Source organism: Eretmochelys imbricata, chromosome 4 (genome assembly GCF_965152235.1).
Source record: "Eretmochelys imbricata isolate rEreImb1 chromosome 4, rEreImb1.hap1, whole genome shotgun sequence".
In the NCBI taxonomy this organism is placed as follows: Eukaryota; Metazoa; Chordata; order Testudines; family Cheloniidae; genus Eretmochelys; species Eretmochelys imbricata.
Window position 1 is genome coordinate 93812152 of NC_135575.1, and position 17453 is coordinate 93829604.

Genomic DNA, 17453 nt, shown 5'->3' on the forward strand with positions numbered 1-17453 from the left:
AATCCATTCCCCAGATCTCTCACATTCAGGGACATATGGATGCAAAGAAGCACATTTCTAAGGAGGCCTCTAACATGCATCTACAGAGTTATGAGCATTTTGTGCATGCAGACTGGACAACTGCACAGGCAAATGTACATACATTAATAAATATAGTGTTTTGTGATTGCATGTTGATGTATTCATAAATATTGCAGGAGCAATGCTAGAGTCTGCTTTGAAAATTGGGCCCAGACATTAAAAGGCAGAAGGAACCAATACATATCTTAATGACTTTCACTGTAGGATTTGTAGGTGTATGTGGTTGAAAATACATTTATATGAGCAAGAGTTGAAAATCATAAAAAGGCAATTGCACAGCAAAAACATATAGTTTTTAATGATGTATGATGAAATACAGACCTGATAAAAACTGCTTTTACAAGGCCTAACTGTTGTCAATTGAAACTAATATCATAGTTAAAACTTTCACTCAGAGTTCTTTATTTTTTTTTAATTTAATTTTATTTTCTTAAGTCTTTTAACCTACATAAATATTCAGCCATTTTCCTTTTGGCTAAAAATAAATAAATAAATAAATAATCAGTCTTATAAAGTAGGTGTTCTCTGCAGAATCAATGTTGATGAGAACCATACCACTGAACAGGAAGTTCTAAAGACAGAGAATGGCAGACGAGAGCTGCCCCATCTGCTCTGGAAACATATTACTGTACAGTGGAGGCCAAAACAACTGACAAGACGAAGTCATTATTTATGGAAAGACTCTGAACTCTGGCCATTTGTCAAGCTGACTCATCACTGCTGGACCTGATGAGCTAGCAAGTATCCAACATAGATTTGTGCTCTAATAACTGTCACATGCAGTGGTGTTACTGAAACAAATTGCTGAAGTATTAGGAAAAAGGGGGAGAACGTACGTTGATCGGCCAGTGACCCTGTTGGTTACCTTCACTAATAAAGATTCAAAAGAATTTTTTAAAAAGCTATTGTAAAAATAAACAGAGAGAGAGAAATGCAGGGTGAAATCCTAGCAGCACTGAAGTCAATGGCAAAACTCCCATTGACTTTAGTGGGGCCAGGATTTCACCAGCACTATATGACATTTCAATGCAATACTCCTGCATGATTATATTTCATGTTACAGGAGCTGCCTTGGTTTGTATGCTAATGAAATATTTTCTTTGTCTGCCAATAGTAAAAGTTCCAGTCCTGAGGTCGGTGAAAGCACTCCTTGTTCTCTTCGAACATGTGCATCTTTTGGACCAATTAAACGTGATAAGGATGACTCTGCTTCTTTCTCAAGTTAACCACTGTTGAAATCTGGGAGTCAAAAGAATCAGCTGAAATATGCATAGATGCTGTTGTAGCCAAGACAGGGTTTGTGTATTTTTTCCACTGTTTGAGGGAGTCTGGAATTGTGTCATCATTTTGAAATTTGTGAATCATTGCGTGTTAGAGGATTTATCAAAAGCATTGCTCTTTTCTCTTTCACCCTACAGCGTGCTGCTATGTATGCTGAGTTACCACTAATTCATATATATTGCAGCTGTTGTTATCTCACTGCTAGTCTACTGTCTGACTTTAATAGCATGGAGCAATGTGCTGCCATTTTTACAAATTGTTGCGGTATTCTTCTGATAGCTGGAGGCATTTCCCTAATTCAAAAATATATTGAAAATCTTTTATTTTCTGATTTTACTTCCTTTCCTGTTACATCTGTGGCACTTTTATGTGCATATTTTATTACAGTTTTGAATCTATCTCATTCAGTTCATTCTGTTGTTCATTTAATTTCTTTATCTGATACCTTTCATACTGTTTAAAACAAAAGTACCAAGGCAGCAAACAGTAATTATTAAAAACATACAGAGCTCCAAACTTACAACTGTGCCGTTCAGTAAAACACACCTAGGAGATCCAATCTACCAGAGCAAAACATAACAAAAAGAATAGAAAATAAAATATTGTTCAGCCACAGGCCTGACCGAACAAAAAAGCCTCGCATCCTGATCTGATTCTTGCCTAAGTAAAGCTCTGACAGGCAGTCATGGAGGAATCAGTTCAGAAACTGAGGGCTTGCAGCTAAGAATGCCCTTCTGCTGACCTGGGAAAACTGAATTCCAGGCATTGACAGCCTAGAGGACCTCAGCTAATGTGGTCGGATACTGGGATACTCAGTATCCGACCACAGGATCCTAGACCCATGTCGAATTTTAAATTGAGAATAACACCTTGATTTGTAAGTGGATCTGAATAGATAGCCAGTGTAGCACATGTAATGCAAACCTTACAGATAGAGCTCACGGAAATGTTTACAAAAAAGACTTTTCTATCAAAAAATGCCATTTTGTCAAAACCAAAATGTTTCTCAGAAACGTATAGATTTCAACCACGGGTCAAATGAGAGAGAGCTTTCATTTCCTCTTCCTGCCAAGATGGCTGCAGCCTGCAGTGGTAGAGTTGGAGGAGGTGCTGTTCCTCCAGTGAGTCCTGTGGATGTAATGGTGGAAGAATCATCAATTGTTTGTATGGAGTCTGATGCAGAAATTTGCACAGGCTGGTAGATCCTGTGGTGCTAGCAGAGGATTAGTGGCTGATATTTTGAGCCTTGTTCCTGTGGTATCTGGGGGTTTCTGCTCCCAGGTCAAAGGTATCTTGAGTGGGGAGGCTGGCTTGGGAACTCTGTGGTAGAGGAAGCAGGAAAGGATTCAGGATGGAGGGACAGGTTGAGAATGGAGTTACTGTGAGTATCCCAGGCAACCACATTCTTGTTTTACCTGTGGTTCTACCGAGTGCTGGTTGTGGGGTGAGGCAATGTGTGCACTGTGGATCACATGCCCAGAAGACTGAGGACAACAGGGATTTCATTAGCTGCAATGTGTATGGGAGAGGTGTGGACGTGTTTATAAACAGTGCCTAGAGGCATAGCACAATAGGGAAAGATTTCATTCCCATTTGTACAAACATTTCTTCTTCTCTGAGCCAGGGGGTAAGAGGATTCTGAGCAGCCCTACAAGAAGTGATGAGGGCCCTTTTTTGAATGTCATTGACTCTCTATGTTTGGGGAAAGGACTGATTTTTGTCCTTTCCTGATACAGGATTCAGAAGGGGTCAGGGAGAGTAAATAAGAACCATTGAGAGTCAGATTGGGATGAGCTCTCGTAAGAAGGGGGAGACTATCAGATAGAACCAAAGGGGCAGGGGAGAAGATGAAACTTGAGAGGGAACATCTGTAGGCACAGTTGGTTATGCGGGAATCTCACCAGGGATGGATATGCTACAGATACGGCATACTTTCTAGTTGGAGAGCAGGTTTTACTCTGCCCAACTTTAGGAAGAGGAGAGTTTCATGAAATTGGAATGGGAAAGACAGGATCCCAGGAGAATGCTGGGGTTATATTAAATGTGGGCAGCCCCCATTATGTGAACCACACAGCATGTTCACACTTCAGATGGGTAATGGATTTTCTGTATTAGGTACTGTCTTAGGCGAGGGAGAGTAAAGAGGAGTCTTTGGGCACATGAGAAGCACATCTCTTGGGGGATGGGGATTGCGGCGGTTACCAGGCTTGCGCAACTTCAGAAAGAAAACTCTGAGTTGGGATTAGGATCTGGGGACTTGGGGAGCTCCCCCAGTTGAGAGTAATGAACCAGTCAACAAGAAAAAAGTGGCAAAAGGAAAGAGAGAAAGAGAGAGAGAGAGGAGTAAATTGGAGGAATTAAGAGCATCAACATGGCAGTCAAGTAGGTGAGGATCACAACTATTTGTGACCATTCAGACCTGAGCCTTTTTTAAAATGGTACTGAAAATAGCAAGTTGGAACATGGTCTCCATTCTGAGTTTGCAATAGAGGCAGATGATTAAGTTTTTGAAAGGGCATGAATTAGATCTAGTGGGCATCTAGGTGCAACATTTTGGGAGCTCGGTGAGATTGGAGGAAGAACATGTATCTTTTTGGTCTCCTGGGCCTGCTACTTATGATGGAGAGGTACTGTTTAATACTTACGCAGTACTGGTTCAGAGGGTAGTAGAACAGCAGAACAGTAGTAGAACAGCAGGAAGGGGGTTACAAATTGATTTCTTTTTGGATGTAAGGTATTGTGTAATTATCTACCACCCACCATGTCAGAAGCTGAGGAAAAATCTTTTTAAAGAGGTTGTTGCTTTCTTGTCGATGGCTCAACAACTGTTTTTTTTTTTAAAGGCGATTTTAATTGTTTAGCTGCAGTGACCAACAGAGCAAAACATCCAGAATGGTTGCAAATTGATGAAACTTACAAGCACTATGTGATGCTGCAGGGTTAAAGGACATTTTGGGGCACACTTGTTTAAGAAGAGAGGGAGATTTCACATTTTTCAGAGGGCTCTTGGGTCAGCGGTTGGACGATAATTGGACAATGTGGAGAACAGCCTGTAGAGTTCTCTAACCGCTGCTTGGTCTAAATTGAAGTTGGGGAGAACAGGACATGGACTTTTGGCCAGAGTTATTGTAAATTGAATACCTGTTTACTTGATAATACAGTTGAAATTACAAAAGTTGTATGCATATGTATGGAACAAGAAACATTTCAGGACTCTTTGGCATCCCAGATGGAATGGTGGGAACTGTCCAGGTAGAACCTGGTGGTCTCTCTATGTTCCTTTTCAGGGCATCTCTATATGACTGATTGCAAAGTCACTTGAGAGATCTTCATAGTCAATTGAAAGCTAGGGAATGCATGGACATATGAAGGTCTGAAAAGAAGTTAAGAAGGAAATGGTTCAGTATCGAAGGAGAAAGCTGGATTCACCTAAATTTGCCAAGGACTTTAGGACAAAAGGTAGGGCATCCTTCTCTGGTATATTTTGAAAAGGGAATGTAGTGGGATGTGGTAGTATTATTACTGGGTGGGCCTGCAGGAGGTTTGCTGGTGTGTTGAGGATAGTTCAGGAATATAACAGTGAGCTCTTTCTGGGACAGACCATTCCTCCTTTTCAATAGCAGCAGTTTTTGAATTGTACAGTGGACTTTCTAGCTTTGGTAGATGAGAAACAGGACTAACTTGTGAGGCCAATAGAGGAGATGGAGTTTCATGCAGCTATCTAGTCATTACAGGAGGAGACTTCCCCGGGGACTGATGGGTTGACAGCAGAATTTTATGAGAAGTTCATTGATTCCCCTTTCTATGGTACTTTCATGGGCTTGCAATTACCCTTAACTAGACGCTCATTCGGATCTTCCTTTTCTGGAGGCATTTTGATATTTTTTGGTCAAAAAAGGGGATTTTAAAGATATCAAGAATTGGAGGCCTATTGCCCCTTTGCGCAAGGATTACAAAATTTTGTTTTCCATTCTAGTCAAGAGATTGGAGAAAATAGCAAGAGAATTATCCCAGTCAGTCTTATGCAGTGCAGGGTTACAGTGTAATTTGCAGGACGTATTTGAAATTGAGCAACAGGAAGAATGGGAGAGTTACGTTTTGGCCTTGGGTCAGGCCAGAGGTGTCAATAGTGTAAATCTACCTTATGTACGGTTGGTCCTGTCTTAATAGTGTATTCCTCTGCAGTTTATTAGCTGGCTACAGATCTTATATGTTCATGTACTATACATTGCTGTAGTACATGGACAGAGGGGATAGGTTACACAGATACATTCTGCGGTAGGAAAAGGTTCTTCTTTGAGGAGGGTCCCTGCAGGTGCTCCACTTTAAGTGTCTTGGCACCCTGTGCTTCTAGTCGGAGATTTTTGTTTACAGTGCCCTGGTTGGCTGCGCACGTGTAGCATCCGTCTTGCGCTGCTCCAAGTGGCTACACTTATGTGGCAACCAACCGCCACCCAGCTCCTTCTCTACCACCTTTGGTTTCGGTTGGAACGACAGCAGCGCCATTATCTACTTTCATATTCCTTTAATCTCTGCCCTTTTCTCAGTTAATTTTCCTCATTGTTCGTCTCTCCGTTCATTTTTCTTTTGTGTTCACATTAAAAAAAAAACCAACTTTCCCCGTTTTTCTCCCCGCCTCTGGCGGGCAGCCGCTGAAGAGGCATTAGACCGGGACTATTCCCATTCTTCATTCAGCTAGCCTCTCGGACATGCCTGGCTCTCCAGGTTTCAAGCGCTGTCTGATGTGCAGATTCTCAGTACCAGTGACAGACAGCCACTTGCAGTGTGTCCGTTGCCTGGGGGAGACACACGTTACCCAAATGTGTCCCTGCTGCAAGAAACTCACAGCGCGGACAAGAAAGGCCAGGGACCTCCAATTAAAACTTTTAATGATGGAGAGATCCCTCCAACCCGCCTCCGACCCCGAGTCCAGGACACCTCCTCACTAGTCCTCACCTGCAGCTGCCTCAGATATGGGGTCCTCTGCAAAAATGGCTGCTAAGGACCCTGGTCCTACCAAAGCCATAAAAAAAGCGGTCTCACTCCTTGCCACACTGGGATTCGCCTCCAAAAACAGCAACGCCTGACGGCAAAAACTGCCCTGGTACTGATGGCACCCAGAGTGCCGAACCATGAGGCACCGGGACCGTCCCAAGGAGCAAAAGACCCTATGCAGTCTCGCTCTCATAGCAGCAAAACTAAGCCTCATAGCTCGGCACTGAGGGAACAGAAACCTCAGGCACAGAGCAGCACTATGGCGCTGCCTGCTGCACCAATACAATCTGACAAGTCTGCGGCACCGACAACGCTCACTCTGGTTCCCAGGCTGAGCTTGCCTGCGCTGTCGGCACCGAGTCTCCCAGTACCACAACAGTTTGTCAGCCATGCGGACCTACTCATTGCTTCCACCCCGGGAACTCTGCTCTTTGGCACCGATGGCACCCTGGCACCCTGGCCAGGACAGGGCCAAGCTTTATCACTACGCCTGCTGGCTTGGCCCCTCCCGTCTCCAGGGATGAAGAGGAGGAAGTGGAGACAGGAGTGGGCACACCTCACCATCCCTCTCCTAAACCTGGACCTGCTCAGTCACAGGGCATGACTTGGCAACTCCCACAATGGATGCCCCCTCCCATGGCCTTCCCACCTCAGTGGGCATACTGGGACCTCTGGGCATTATACAGAGCCCCAAACACCCAGCCATTGAATCCACCTAGGTCCAGGACACAGTGATCGCCTCCGCCATCTGCTCCAGCTTCCCCAGAACTGCTGGAGGAGTAAGCTGAAGAATCTGTGGATAGGCCGGAGGGTGACACCCTCCCACCTACCCACGTCCTGACTTCGTCTCCGGACAAAACAATAATGCCACCTCCCCCCACATCGGGAGATGACTTCAAATCCTTTCAGTATTTGTTTAAAAGAGTAGCTGATTCATTAGACATCTCACTGGCTGAGTTACCAGAGACTCAGAGTAAGCTGACAGATATATTGCAAGCTTCTTTGTCAGCCAAGATAGCACTGCCCATTAATGCTGCCATCCTGGACCCAGCAAAAACCGTATGGCAGACTGCAGCCATGGCCCCACCCTCTTGTAAGCGATCTGACAAGAAGTACTATGTGCCGGCTAAGTTTTTGTTTACCCACCCTACTCCAAACTCACTGGTGGTAGAGGCAGTTAATCAAAGGGGAAAGCAACATCAAACCAAACCACGCTCTATAATAAAGATAGGAAACGCCTAGACCTCTTTGGCAGGAAAGCCTATTCATTCATAGATTCATAGATATTTAGGTCAGAAGGGACCATTATGATCATCTAGTCTGACCTCCTGCACAACGCAGGCCACAGAATTTCACCCACCACTCCTACAAAAAAAACCTCACACCTATATCTGTGCTATTGAAGTCCTCAAATTGTAGTTTAAAGACCTCAAGGAGCAGAGAATCCTCCAGCAAGTGACCCGTGCCCCATGCTACAGAGGAAGGCGAAAAACCTCCAGGGCCTCTTCCAATCTGCCCTGGAGGAAAATTCCTTCCCGACCCCAAATATGGCGATCAGCTAAACCCTGAGCATATGGGCAAGATTCATCAGCCAGATACTACAGAAAATTCTTTCCCAGGTAACTTGGATCTTACCCCATCTAAAACCCATCACAGGCCATTGGGCCTATTTACCATGAATATTTAATTACCAAAACCATGTTATCCCATCATACCATCTCCTCCATAAACTTATCGAGTTTAATCTTAAAGCAAGATAGATCTTTTGCCCCCACTACTTCCCTCGGAAGGCTATTCCAAAACTTCACTCCTCTGATGGTTAGAAACCTTCGTCTAATTTCTAATCTAAATTTCCTAGTGGCCAGTTTATATCCATTTGTTCTTGTGTCCACATTGGTACTGAGTTTAAATAATTCCTCTCCCTCTCTGGTATTTATCCCTCTGATATATTTATAGAGAGCAATCATATCTCCCCTCAGCCTTCTTTTAGTTAGGCTAAACAAGCCAAGCTCCCTGAGTCTCCTTTCATAAGACAAGTTTTCCATTCCTCGGATCATCCTAGTAGCCCTTCTCTGTACCTGTTCCAGTTTGAATTCATCCTTCTTAAACATGGGAGACCAGAACTGCACACAGTACTCCAGGTGAGGTCTCACCAGTGCCTTATATAACGGTACTAAAACCTCCTTATCCCTACTGGAAATACCTCTCCTGATGCATCCCAAGACGACATTAGCTTTTTTCACAGCCATATCACATTGGCAGCTCATAGTCATCCTATGATCAACCAATACTCCAAGGTCCTTTTCCTCCTCCGTTACTTCTAGTTGATGCGTCCCTAGCTTATAACTAAAATTCTTGTTATTAATCCCTAAATGCATGACCTTACACTTCTCACTATTAAATTTCATCCTATTCCTATTACTCCAGTTTACAAGGTCATCCAGATCCTCCTGTAGGGTATCCCTGTCCTTCTCTAAATGAGCAATACCTCCCAGCTTTGTATCATCTGCAAACTTTATTAGCACACTCCCACTTTTTGTGCCCAGGTCAGTAATAAAAAGATTAAATAAGATTGGTCCCAAAACCGATCCCTGAGGAACTCCACTGGTAACCTCCCTCCAACTTGACAGTTCACCTTTCAGTAGGACCCGTTGTAGTCTCCCCTTTAACCAATTCCCTATCCACCTTTCAATATTCCTATTGATGCCCATCTTATCCAATTTAACTAATAATTCCCCATGTGGCACCGTATCAAACGCCTTACTAAAATCTAAGTAAATTAGATCCACTGCGTTTCCTTTATCTAAAAAATCTGTTACTTTCTCAAAGAAGGAGATCAGGTTGGTTTGGCACGATCTACCTTTTGTAAAACCATGTTGTATTTTGTCCCATTTACCATTGACTTCAATGTCCTTAACTACCTTCTCCTTCAAAATTTTTTCCAAGACCTTGCATACTACAGATGTCAAACTAACAGGCCTATAATTACTTGGATCACTTTTTTTCCCTTTCTTAAAAATAGGAACTATGTTAGCAATCCTCCAATCATACGGTACAACCCCTGAGTTTACAGATTCATTAAAAATTCTTGCTAATGGGCTTGCAATTTCTTGTGCCAATTCTTTTAATATTCTTGGATGAAGATTATCTGGGCCCCCCGATTTAGTCCCATTAAGCTGTTTGAGTTTCGCTTCTACCTCAGATATGGTGATGTCTACCTCCATATCCTCATTCCCATTTATCATGCTACCATTATCCCTAAGATCCTCTTTAGTCTTATTAAAGACGGAGGCAAAGTATTTGTTTAGATATTGGGCCATGCCTAGATTATCCTTGACCTCCACTCCATCCTCAGTTTTTAGCGGTCCCACTTCTTCTTTCTTTGTTTTCTTCCTATTTATATGACTATAGAACCTTTTACTATTGGTTTTAATTCCCTTTGCAAGGTCCAACTCTACTTGACTTTTAGCCTGTCTCACTTTATCCCTACATATTCTGACCTCAATAAGGTAGCTTGCCTTACTGATCCCTCCCTTCTTCCACTCCCTATATGCTTTCTGCTTTTTCTTAATTACCTCTCTAAGATGCTTGCTCATCCAGCTTGGTCTACAACTCCTGCCTATGAATTTTTTCCCCTTTCTTGGGATGCAGGCTTCCGATAGCTTCTGCAGCTTTAATTTAAAATAATCCCAGGCCTCCTCTACCTTTAAACCCATAAATTCTTCAGTCCAATCCACTTCCCTAACTAATTTCCTTAATTTTTGAAAGTCAGCCCTTTTGAAATCAAAAACCTTAGTTGCAGATTTATTTTTGTTAATCCTTCCATTCAGTTTGAACTGAATTAGCTCATGATCACTTGAGCCAAGATTATCCCCTACAACCATTTCCTCTATGAGGTCCTCATTACTCACCAAGACCAAATCTAAAATAGCATCCCCTCTAGTCGGTTCAGCAACTACTTGCTGAAGGAATCCATCAGCTATCGCATCTAGGAAAATCTGAGCCCTATTATTATTACTAGCACTCGTCCTCCAGTCTATATCTGGGAAGTTAAAGTCTCCCATGATCACACAGTTTCCATTAGTATTTACTTTATTAAAAACATTAAAAAGGGCTCTATCCATATCCAAATTAGATCCCGGCGGTCTATAGCACACCCCAAGCACTATCCCAGGGGAGGCTCTAATAGTTTTCTTCCCCAATTTAATTTTTGCCCAGACAGACTCAGTCATATCCATTTCATCGCTTATTTCTTTACATTCTATCTCATCATTGATATACAGTGCTACTCCACCACCTTTACCTTTATTTCGGTCTTTCCTAAACAGCACATACCCTTCAATACCTGTAGCCCAGTCATGACTACTATTCCACCAGGTCTCTGTTATACCTATAATATCTGGTTTCACTTCCTGCACCAGTAACTCTAGTTCCTCCATTTTGTTACCTAGGCTCCTTGCATTAGTGTACAAACATCTTAATTTTTGCTGTTTAGCCTCACTCACATTCTGTACCCTATTAGGCACGGTTATTTTACTACCAGTATAACCTATTAGACTTGTATCTACACTGCCCTTCCTCCTACCTACAGCTGTATCCACTCTTACTTCATTTTCTTTCCACTCTATGTTTAATTCTGGCGTGGAGATTACCTGGACATCTCCCAACCATCTCCCCCAAATTCCTAGTTTAAAGCTCTCTTAATCAGTTGTGCCAGCCTCCATCCTAGAAGTCTATTTCCTTCCCTACTCAGATGAAGTCCATCCCGAGAGAACTGTCCTCTATCCATGAATGCCTCCCAATGGCCATACATCCCAAAGCCCTCCTTATAGCACCACTGCCTAAGCCATCTATTGATAGTCATAATCTTGTCACACCTTTGTTGCCCTTCTCTAGGAACAGGCAGAATCCCACTAAAGATCACCTGAGCCTCAATTTCCTTAAGCGTCCTCCCCAGCCTAGCATAGTCTCCCTTAATACTTTCCAGCGAGAATCTAGCCGTATCATTTGTTCCCACATGAAGGATAATTAGGGGATTCTTTCCCGCTCCCTTTAGAATCCTTTTCAACCTCAGGTCTACATCCCGTATCTTAGCACCCGGAAGACAGCACACCCTCCTATTTTCTGGATCAGCTCTGGTTACAGGCCTATCTATTCTTCTCAGTAAAGAGTCCCCAATCACATAGACCTGCCTTTTCCTAGTGACTGTGCTATTCTCCAGTCTATCCCCTGTTCCCTCTGGCTGCAAGTTCTTTCCATTCCCATTCTCCCTTGTAATCCTTTTTAACCCATCCTGTATCCTCCTGGGGCTCATATTTGGTGTAATCTCCATTAACTCTTCCCCTTTTCCTATAGGACTAACCTCTCTTCTCTTCTTCCTTGCCCTGTCACCTTCAGTGACTACCTGCTGAGCCCCTTCCTCATTTTCCAACTCTGCAAACCTATTCTTAAGCTCTATTTCTCCTTCACTAGCCCGTCTTTTCCTCTGCCTAGTTCTTTTAGTCACATGCTTCCACCGACCACTTTCCTCACCCAGTCTCCCCTCAGAATTCCCTAGTCCTGCTTCCATCTGCAAGTCTGAGCTTTTCCCTTCAGATACCTCATGTCTTTGCTCCATAATCTGCTCAAACCCCTTCCTAAACTCTACCAGACTTTCCACCTGCATCTCCAAACCTCGGATCTTTTCCTCCATCAGCTCTATCAGACGGCACTTCATGCAGACAAAACTCTTACCAGGTGCCCCCTCCAGGATCATGTACATACCACAGCTTCCACATCCAGTCATCTTCATTGTGTCTTCTGCTACATGGGTCACTCCCACTGCCACCTCTGTATCTGTCATATCCTTCCCACCTAAATCCTGTTAATCTGGGAAACACAAACCACACCAAAAATTCATTGGCGACCCTCTAGTTTTGCATAGCAAAGTATTCTGCATTACTGGCCAAGTATACACACACTATTTTTTCTCAGATGTCCTCTTTTATTGAGCACATCCCAGCTGACAAAAAAGAACACTATAAAGCTGATATAGCAGAAGGTTTCCGCATTGCCAGAAGTGCCCTGAAGGCTTCTCTGGGTTCTGCTGGCACGGTGACCTGCTCCATCGCCACGTCCATTCTCATGCGGAGGGCTTCATGGCTCCATCTCTCCGGCTTCCCAGGAAAGTTCAGGTGATAGTAGAGGACTTACCTTTTGACAGGCAAAAATTGTTTGCAGAGAGCACGGATGTCTCCTTACTCACCCTGAAGGACTCCCATGCAATACTGAAGACACTTGGAATCTATATCCCTGAGAACAAAAAGAAACAGGGCAGATTCAACAATTCCGTCCTGCCCCATACACTCAACCTCAACAACGTTATGATCAATGCCACAAGCAGCGCCAGACAAGACACCCTCAGACGCAGGAGCAGTCGTCTATGTCTCAGCCATCCACTTCTAGGCAAATATTTTGAAGTGTTGGTCAAGGACATGAGAGCCCCACATTCTCCAATTCCAGAGTCACCGCTAATTTCCAGCCCATTTGGGGAGCGCCTTATACCCTTTTACCCAGTCTGGAGAACCATCACCACAGACAAGTGGGTTCTGGAAATTATCCAAAAGGGCTATTCCATCCCTTTCTTTCCGTTCCACCAACCCACCCCCCTTCCCTGTCCCTCTTTAGGGACCCATCTCACAAGTACCTATTACAGCAGGAAATACACCATCGCCTGCAATTAGGTGCTATGGAACCAGTACCGGTTCAGCACAAGGGTCAGGGGTTCTACTCACATTACTTTCTCACTCTGAAAAAAACAGGTGGAGGGAGGCCCATTCTGGACTTAGGCAAACTGAACAAGTTTGTGAGAACAGCGCTTCAAGATGGTAATCCTAGCAACCATAATTCCAGCATTGGAGAAAGGAGATTGGATCTTGGCCCTTGACTTACAAGACACTTACTTTCACGTCACTATCCACCCAATGCACAGGAGATTCCTACAATTCACTCTGTGCAACCTACACTATCAATACAAGGTACTTCCCTTCAGCCTTTCTACGGCTCCAAGGGTTTTCTCCAAAGTACTGGCCGTTGCATCAGCACATCTTCGCAAGCAGGGTGTGACCATATTCGCCTATCTAGACGACTGTCTGCTAAAAGCACTGACATATGACAAGGCAGTTCATGCCACTCACACCACTCTACCCACCCTCCTCCCCTCTGCTTCGGAGTTTTGGCTCGAACCTCTGGGGTAGAGAAGGAACTGGGTGGAGGTTGGCTGCGCGTATGTGGTAGCTGCTTGGAGTGGCGCAAGACGGGGGTGTTGTGCATGGGTGGACAACTGGGGCACTGCTACCACAAGTCTCTGTCTAGAAGCACAGGGCACCAAGACACCTAAAGTGGAGCATCCACAGAGACAATCATCTCGAAGAACCTCCAGTTACTGCACAAGGTGAGTAACCTTCTCTTGTCCCTTTAATCCATTGTTGTATTTTTTTCCCTCTGGACCCTTTGTTGTGGACAGTGCATGGTAATGGAGGATTTCAGATCTTAAAAGTATGGATTGTGGGGAGAAGAATTTTACTGCATCAGTGAAAATATTTGCTCATGCAGAGGATGTCACAGTGCTGGTGGGCAGTACAGAATATAAAGATGTATTTTTGACACCTTAAACAATTACTCAGCTACAACCAGAATAGTGGTCAACAGGAATAAGAGCAAGGCTTTGTGGATAGGGATTTCAGGATGCTCCTTTGTTCTGCCAGAGGATTTACAGTTCATGATGAGCCCTCTTTTGGGTATAGATATATTGATATAGATATATAGGCTACAGGGTGACATAACAGTCTTCAAATATGTAAAGGGTTGTAAAAAAGAGGGTGGTTGAAAGATTCATAGATTCTAAGGCCAGAAGGAATCATTATGATCATTATTCTCATCTGACCTTCTGTATAGCACAGGCCTCGGAACTTCTCCAAAATAATTTCTAGAGCATATCTTTCAGAAAAACATCCAATCTTGATTTAAACATTGTCTATGATTGAGACTCCACCATGACACCTGGGAAATTGTTCCAATGATTAATTACTCTCACCATTAAGGATGTAGTCTAACTTCCAGTCTGAAGTTGTCTAGCTTCAACGTCCAGTCTTTGGATCATGTATTTCTTTTGTGTGCTAGACTGAAGAGCTGATTATCAAATATTTGTTCTCTATGTACGTACTTACAGACTGAAATCTTACCTATAACCCTTTAATCTTCTCTTTATTAAACTAAATAGATCAAACTACTATCACTATAAGGCATGTTTTCTAATCCTTAATCATTTTTGTGGCTCTTCTATGAGCCCTCTCCAATTTATCAACATCCTTCTTGAATTGTGGGCACCAGAACTCGACAGAGTGTTCCAGCAGCAATCACATCAGTGCCAAATACAGAAGTAAAATAACCTTTCTACTACTACTCAAGATTCCCCTGTTTATGCATCTCTGAATCACACTAGCTCTTTTCACCACAACATCACCACAACTGGGCGCTCATGTTCAGCTGATATCCACCATAAGCCCCAAATCTTTTTCGGAGTGAGTGCTTCCCAGGGTAGAGTCCCCCATTCTGTAAGTATGGCCTACATTCTTTATTCCATATTAAAATGCATATTGTTTCTTGTGCCCAGTTTACCAGGCAATCTAGATCTCTCTGTACAGTGCCCCACTTTTTATGTCATCTGCAAACTTTATCAGTGATGATTTTATGTTTTCTTCTAGGTCACTGATAAAGACATGAAATAGTATAGGGCCAAGAACTGATTATTGCAGGATCCACTGGAAACACTCGATGATTCCCCATTTACGGTTATAATTTGAGACCTATCAGTTAGCCAGTTTTTAATCCTTTTAATGTGTGGTTTGTATCATTCTTTATCATTTATCTTTTTTTTTAATCAAAATGGTGATCAATTGTTCTTCGTGTCCACCAATGATAAGACAAAAAGTAATCATCTTTATTTGCAGCAAGAAAGGCTAGATATCAGGAAAAACTTTCCAGCTGTCTGTGCTCATGGTTAACCTAAGATAGCTTGGTTCTCTGGTATGCTCCTCCCTGGGATTCTCCCTTTTCAAGGCTCTTCCCCCAAGATTGGCACACCTCACAGATGCAGTAGGGGTGGGCTGCCTGCCAACACTGTTCCTTAACCCCTTCTTGCTTGGTGTAGGGTTTGTATACCCCATCACAAGGATGCAGCTGCATAAAAGGTATATTTGCCCACAACAGCCCTGCAGGCTTCTTCTTATATAAACTTGATATAAGATGTATTTCCCATTGGCAAATTCAGGTAACAGCACTCCAACATGGTGGCTCACAGTTGAGGATAGCGCTATCCCAGAGATTGCTTAAGGAATGTTTTTCAGAACATCAGATGACAATATTGAATTGTCCAGAAGATTGTTTTTATATCATTGAAATAAGAGCTCCCTTCAAGAATAGGGATATATAGTGGCAGGTATTTGATGGTAAATTGTATGTCAGAGGCAACCTACGAGGGACGCACATAGTAGACAGAGGCTGCCTGAGGAAGGCTGCTCTGGATCAGAGGAGATTATGGAACACTTTTTACTCTGCTGCTCCTTTAATGTCATTATTAGGGATCTGCTGTCCTCAAAACTGAGAGTTTCCCTGTTGCATGGCCAGACTTATGGACAATTGGCTTTTGGATTTTTCTCAGAATATTCTGCATCTGTCTTGATAAGGAAGGATAGACTTTTGCCAAGTATTTTCTTTGAGACCCTCACAGTTCTTAATGCAGCAGTTTTATATTACCTATGGCAGACCTGCTACTTGGCCTGTTTTCAGGCACAGGATGACTCACCTGAAACTTTAGTTGGAACTATTTGTACAGTCATTCAGTTACTAGTAATGACTGAGAAAAAACTGATGAGTTCAGCAAAATGGCAGTTGGCATGGGGGCTTATGATGTCAAATTCACTTTTAGTTCTCAGGACAATGTGTTTGAGGTGTGGAGGGTTTGGGTGTTTTCTTTTTGTATCCATATACTGTCCCTTTTGTAATTTCTGGTTATAGTTTCGAAGCTGTCATTTAATAAACATGCTCAGAGCGAGATACTCTGACTCATGGGCAGCATGTGAATTACCAGGTTGGGGAGGCTAGCCACAGCCCTACCCCATCCACCTGAGGCCCCGCCCCTTCTGCACCACCATCCCCGCCAGAGCCCCACCACCACAGCCATGCCCCCCGCGCCAGGAGGGCGGCTGGTGCGGCCGCAGCCTCCCCAGACCCAGAGCGCCGGGAGGGCGGGAGGTGTGGCCCCAGGCTGAGCTGGGGCCATGGCACAGGAGGACTGGAGCCATGCAGAACAGGAAGCAGGGGCGGGGCTGGGGGCGAAGCGTGGGTGGGGCCACGCCTGGTTGTTTGTTTCCCCCAGCCTATGATACCTGCTGCCCATGTTCTAACTCTCTGTAACCCAGGATTGACCAGAAAGTAGGTCAGACATACTCTGTTTTTTAAAATGTCCAAATATCCTGTTCTGTTCAACCCAATTTACTCTACGTACCCTTTCTGACGGTAAGCATAATAGCGGTTTCTCCTCTCTTGACCTCATTCTCCCCCTCTCCCTCTGTTTTGTGAAACTTTCTAAAGATCTTGTTTTCATTATGCATTGGAACAAAAACAAAATGTTTTGTGAAACAGTACTGCTGTTTTCTAGCCAGCTTTAGTTATGGCCTTACCTTGACCTATCCCATTCAGAAAGCAGGCTGCTGTGCTCTGCCCACATGAAGCTTCTGAACTGCCCCAAAAGTTCATTCAGTAAACCAGCCTACAGGTTATGATAGAATGGATAGCTGTGGTAAAGTTTGCATGTTAGAGAAGTTACAGTCTGCATACCCAGAGGCAGCAGAGGATCTAAAAGGGCCCTAGAGCTGTGAATTATTACACTGGGGAAGAATTGGAACTATGCCCCAAATTGAAAGTGCAGACACAATTCCCCTTCATTCCGGTGTATCTGAGGTTCCCAGACCTTTCCCTGTCATGGCCTTCTTTTTGGCTGTCTAAACCGCCCCTGTATAACAATACACTTCAAAACACTGTCCCAAATTCAGCAA

At 43.6% G+C, this 17453-nt stretch overlaps 2 protein-coding genes across 4 annotated transcripts in view; one reads left to right on the forward strand and one right to left on the reverse strand.

Annotated features, from left to right (window-relative positions):
* Positions 1–17453, forward strand: part of SCFD2 (sec1 family domain containing 2) — a 309403-nt gene that overhangs the window by 152366 nt on the left and 139584 nt on the right. The window contains exon 6 of one of the 3 annotated variants that reach the window (XM_077815639.1): positions 1196–1324. The exons of the other annotated variants lie outside the window; for them this stretch is intronic. Coding sequence (XP_077671765.1) covers positions 1196–1317 — 122 coding nt within the window. The 3' untranslated portion in view covers positions 1318–1324. Of the gene's footprint in view, positions 1–1195; positions 1325–17453 lie in introns of those variants that run through there. 3 annotated transcript variants of the gene reach the window in all.
* Positions 12032–17453, reverse strand: part of LOC144264177 (uncharacterized) — a 51701-nt gene continuing 46279 nt past the window's right edge. Inside the window, exons 2-3 of the mRNA XM_077815648.1 lie at positions 12602–12648; positions 12032–12225 (exon numbers count right to left, since the gene is read on the reverse strand). Coding sequence (XP_077671774.1) covers positions 12087–12225; positions 12602–12648 — 186 coding nt within the window. The 3' untranslated portion in view covers positions 12032–12086. The remainder of the gene's footprint in view (positions 12226–12601; positions 12649–17453) is intronic.